The sequence below is a fragment of the Apis dorsata genome, unplaced genomic scaffold, assembly GCF_000469605.1.
Source record: "Apis dorsata unplaced genomic scaffold, Apis dorsata 1.3 scaffold_98, whole genome shotgun sequence".
Lineage (NCBI taxonomy): Eukaryota > Metazoa > Arthropoda > Insecta > Hymenoptera > Apidae > Apis > Apis dorsata.
Genome location: NW_006263396.1, coordinates 343,145 through 347,772, shown reverse-complemented (window position 1 = coordinate 347,772; position 4,628 = coordinate 343,145). Strand labels below are relative to the sequence as shown.

Genomic DNA, 4,628 nt, shown 5'->3' with positions numbered 1-4,628 from the left:
CTAATTTTTTTTGTTCTTTTTTTTTTTTTTATTATTATTCTAATCGAATCGATATTTAAAAAATCTTCGATAGGGTATAAAATAGGATTTAAAAGGTGAAAAATATTTGGAGATCCTTTTGTTGACATTTTTCTAATTAAGAAGAAAGAGAAACTTGATAAAGACATCGCGGCGGTCTTGAATAATTCATCAAAGAGAGTTGTTCAAGCATCCGAGACGGGTATCAATAAACCATTTTCTGTTCATTGCGCTTATATCGAAGCTTGAAACTTTTTCCACAAAACTGCGTACCAAGGACTTGGCTGTTGAAGCGAGTTGATCGTGGAATAAATATAAATAGGTCGGCGCGTGCCACGAGTTTTAAACGCTTTTTAAACCAGGCTACGCGTTAAAAAAGAATAGAAAATTCTGAAACTATCGATTCGACCCATCCAAAACTCAACCAAATTTATCTCTTCCAACAATCTGCACCCTTGTAATCGTAAATTACAAATTTTAATTGCAAAATCCTATAATAAACTTTACTCCTCTTTTATTTCCCAACTCATTTCTCAATTTATCAAATCCAACCCCCAACTCGAGTGCTCTCACTTTACCATAAATATAAAACAAGATCGCATCTGTTATGCTTCCAACACACTCTCCCAATAAAACCAACCATTCTTCTTCTTCTTCTTCTTCTTCTTCAAGAGAGAGAGAATTGTACAAAGAGAAGTCGCCGAGACGTTGGGTGCGAGAATCACACCGGCTTTTTGTCGTCGATGGATCAGAAGAGCGCGGTTCATTGTTCGAGTAATTTTTTTTCCTTTTCTTTTTTTTTGCGTAACCGAAAGGTGAAAGCCTCGCCCGACTCCTCCAATTTCCACGAGGCCGCTCCACTTCCCTCGGCTCGTGCGTTCACGCACAATTTTTCTCGCCTATCGCGGCATATCCTCTCCCTAATCGTTTCACAAACGAAACGATTCTCAGTTGCAAACTGTTTTCGAGAGTAGGAGAGTACGAGTCGTTGGTTTTGTGGAACGCTTTCTTCTGGAACGCGCCACATTTTCGATCATCATAATCGGACAGATTTGATTTTACTTCGTCTTCTCCTCGATCGAGATGGACATTAATAAAGTGAAAGTTTTTCAATTTGTTAATTGAAGGAATATGGGATACGATTCGTTGAAGATTTTGTAGAAATATTTACATTTACTTTTTTCTTTTTTAGAAATGAATGGAAATTGGAGATATTCTCGTTTCTACTCGGTCTGAATGAAGCGGTGGCGATAATGGAATGGAGAATAATTAAAATGCAAAATAGTGGTGGCTTTTTTTTTTTTTCTTTCTTTTAAAGATAACACGCTAGTGAAGTGGGAATAGTGGGATAGAAATACGTTATCGACATGTAAATAATTTTTACTCACGCGTGCTTGGAGAGATACGAAAACGGGTCAACGATAACGACACGAAGTTTTCCGAGGAAAATTTCTGACTTTGTTCAATTCAGGAAAAGAATGATCAAAAACTTATTAAAAAGAAAAAATACCATGAAACACATCAAGTATTAATTTTGTAAAAAAAAAATTTTTCCCTTTCGTCTATTCATTCAAAAATTGTAAAAAAATTGTAAAAACTCGAAAAATCCCTTCTCTTTATAACAACACGAAATTTTCCGAGGAAAATTTTTGACTTCGTTCAATTCAAGAAGAGAATGATCAAAAACGTATTAAAAATGCAAATAATAGATATCATGAGACATATCGATTATCAATTTTGTAAAAAAAAATTCTTCCCTTTCGTCTATTCATTCAAAAATTGTAAAAAATTAAAACAAATCCTTCTGAAACCAACATCTACCAACAACTATTACTAATTAAATTAAATCCTGTCACTCGAAAAATCCTCTCCCCCCATAACGACACGAAGTTTTCCGAGGAAAATTTCATTCAATTCAGGAAGAGAATGATCAAAAACGTATTAAAAAAAAAAAAAAAATACCATGAAACACATCGATTATTAATTTTGTAAAAAAAAAATTTTTCCCTTTTCAACAATCACTACTAATTAAATTAAACCCCGTCACTCGAAAAATCGCCTCATAACGACACAAAATTTTTCAAAGAAAATTTCTGATTTCCTTCAATTCAGGAAGAGAATGATCAAAACGTATTAAAAAGAAAAAATACCATGAAACACAAATTCTATTCATTCAAAAATTGTAAAAAATTAAAACAAATCCTTCTGAAGCTAACATCTCCAATCAACAATCATTACTAATTAAATCGAACCCCATTACTCGAAAAATCCCCTCATAACGACACGAAATTTTCCAAGAAAAATTTCTGACTTCGTTCAATAGAAAATGATCAAAAACGTATTAAAAAAAAAAAAAAAAAATATCATGAAACACATCGATTATCAATTTTGTAAAAAAAAAAATTCTTTCCTTTCGTCTATTCATTCAAAAATTGTAAAAAAAATTGTAAAAACTCGAAAAATCCTTTCCCTCCATAATGAAAAAAAATTTTTCTCTTTCGTCTATTCATTCAAAAATTGTAAAAAATTAAAACAAATCCTTCTGAAGCCAACATCTACCAACAATCACTACTAATTAATTAAATCGAACCCCATCACTCAAAAAATTCCCTCATAACGACACAAAATTTTCCAAGAAAAATTTCTGACTTCGTTCAATAGAAAATGATCAAAAACGTATTAAAAAAAAAAAAAAAAAAAAAATACCACGAAACACATCGATTATCAATTTTGTAAAAAAAAAAAATTCTTCCCTTTCGTCTATTCATTCAAAAATTGCAAAAAATTAAAACAAATCCTTCTAAAGCCAACATCTCCAATCAACAATCACTACTAATTAAATCGAACTCCATCACTCGAAAAAAAAAAATCCCTTCCCATAAGATAGTTGACGTAACAAAGGATTGCACATCATCAACGATCCATCAACACACGTCTCCAACGCGGGGATTACCCCAAATCCCGAAGTTGGAAACGAGGGCAGCGATAATCCGGTTGCATCGAGTCGAAAAAAAGAAAGAAAAAAAAAAGAAAAAAGAATTCTCCACGGAAGAGGAGAGGAGGTCAAAACTCGAGCGCCACGGGGAAAAATGTGAAGGGGGACCAAGGTTGTAAGCAAGAATCGCGGAATATAGGTCGTCGCCATGGAAAATTCTTTTTGCGTGAAAACTCTGGATGAGGAGGAGATTCTCTCGCCTGGGTTATATATCCCCGCATAGGGATTCCGTATTGCGGGTCCCGTTGCACCAGTTTCCACCCGATCGAGGGGACAAAAATATGGGGCTGGCCCGCCTCCAAACAACCGATCTTCTCGCGCAAACATCGCGCCGAAAAACGTCTCCACGGCGGGGAGGAGAACGCGGGGAGAAAAGGGGGTGATCATGTCTCGCTCTTCTCCATTCGTTCTTCGAGGATGAGATTAGGAGTGGAAGGGTTTTCGTTTCTTCTGGCTTCTCTCTCTCTCTCTCTCTCTCTCTCCTTTTTTTATCGAAACTCGAAGAAACTGGGTCGTGACGTCTGTTTGTCGATTCCTGAAAAGAAATTGCTTTTTGGATCGGGGGTGAAGTAAGAGAAGCGGCGAGGGATAGGTTTTCTAGGGTAGTTTTTACAGAAGAGGATGATGGATTCGCTTTTCGAAAGTGGAGGGGTGTTCGAGGAATTTGTGATAAATTGCTGTTATTGTTCGAGGGAATGAGAATTTTGATTTATCTGTTTCGTTTTTTCTTAATTTCTGGAAGAAAGAAGTCGCTTTTGAAAATCGGGAAGAGGTAAGGGAAGAAGTTTGGTAGTTTTCCAGGCTAGTTTTTTCGATAACGATGGATTCAGGAATATTGAATATAAATTGACCTATTAAATGGTAAATTTTTATAAATTTCTGATTATATAAAAATCGAAATGACAGTGTGAAATCATGCTTCACGATTAACTTTTTTATTTGTGCGTATACAATCGTGTATATTTGTTTTACGCATTCAAAAAAATTCTTGAAACGCTTGTGGATGGTTTTCACTGGATACAATATCGTGCTAGATATCCAAATCTATGACAATACACAAAATATCCTTAACTACGACATGCTTTTTCGTAAAAGATCAACAATTGAAGACACAACCAATACTCGATTACTCAACATTTACGCTCTAAGAAATCAAGAAATGCACTAAGGAAAGTAGAGAGAAATGGAGAAATGAAAGTTGGGTCGAAATCATCGAAACATTCTTATATTACGATCTTGATGTTGAATCAAGAGACAAGATACGAAGAAAGGATAAGAGGATTCTATATAGAGAGATGTGGATAACTAATTGACTCTTTCGATTACTCTAAGTACTTATAATTAAATAAATAAATAAATAAATAAATAAAAATAAAAAAAAAAACTAGTGTTCGTAATGACCCACTTACACTCGATAAGACGATTGGGATCGTGTTCGCTTAACGAGGACAATTCGGGATCCAAGGTATGTCTCTGTTGCAACCCTCTTCTTGGAAGGGTGGAAACCCTTCTTAGCAACGGCGCTATACAAACATCACAATCAATTCAACAACAATTACCTTTGCAGCGTAGTTAGTGTGCTTAAATTAAGCAAAATTTATATTAGCGAAAAGGA

General features: G+C 34.8%; 1 protein-coding gene across 2 annotated transcripts in view; it reads right to left on the bottom strand.

Moving 5' to 3' along the window:
- The window catches only part of LOC102679190, a 106,564-nt gene that overhangs the window by 21,383 nt on the left and 80,553 nt on the right, over positions 1 to 4,628 (bottom strand). Inside the window, exon 5 of one of the 2 annotated variants that reach the window (XM_031508714.1) lies at positions 4,423 to 4,536. The exons of the other annotated variant lie outside the window; for it this stretch is intronic. Within the exon in view, the coding sequence (XP_031364574.1) occupies positions 4,423 to 4,536 (114 nt within the window). The remainder of the gene's footprint in view (positions 1 to 4,422; positions 4,537 to 4,628) is intronic. 2 annotated transcript variants of the gene reach the window in all.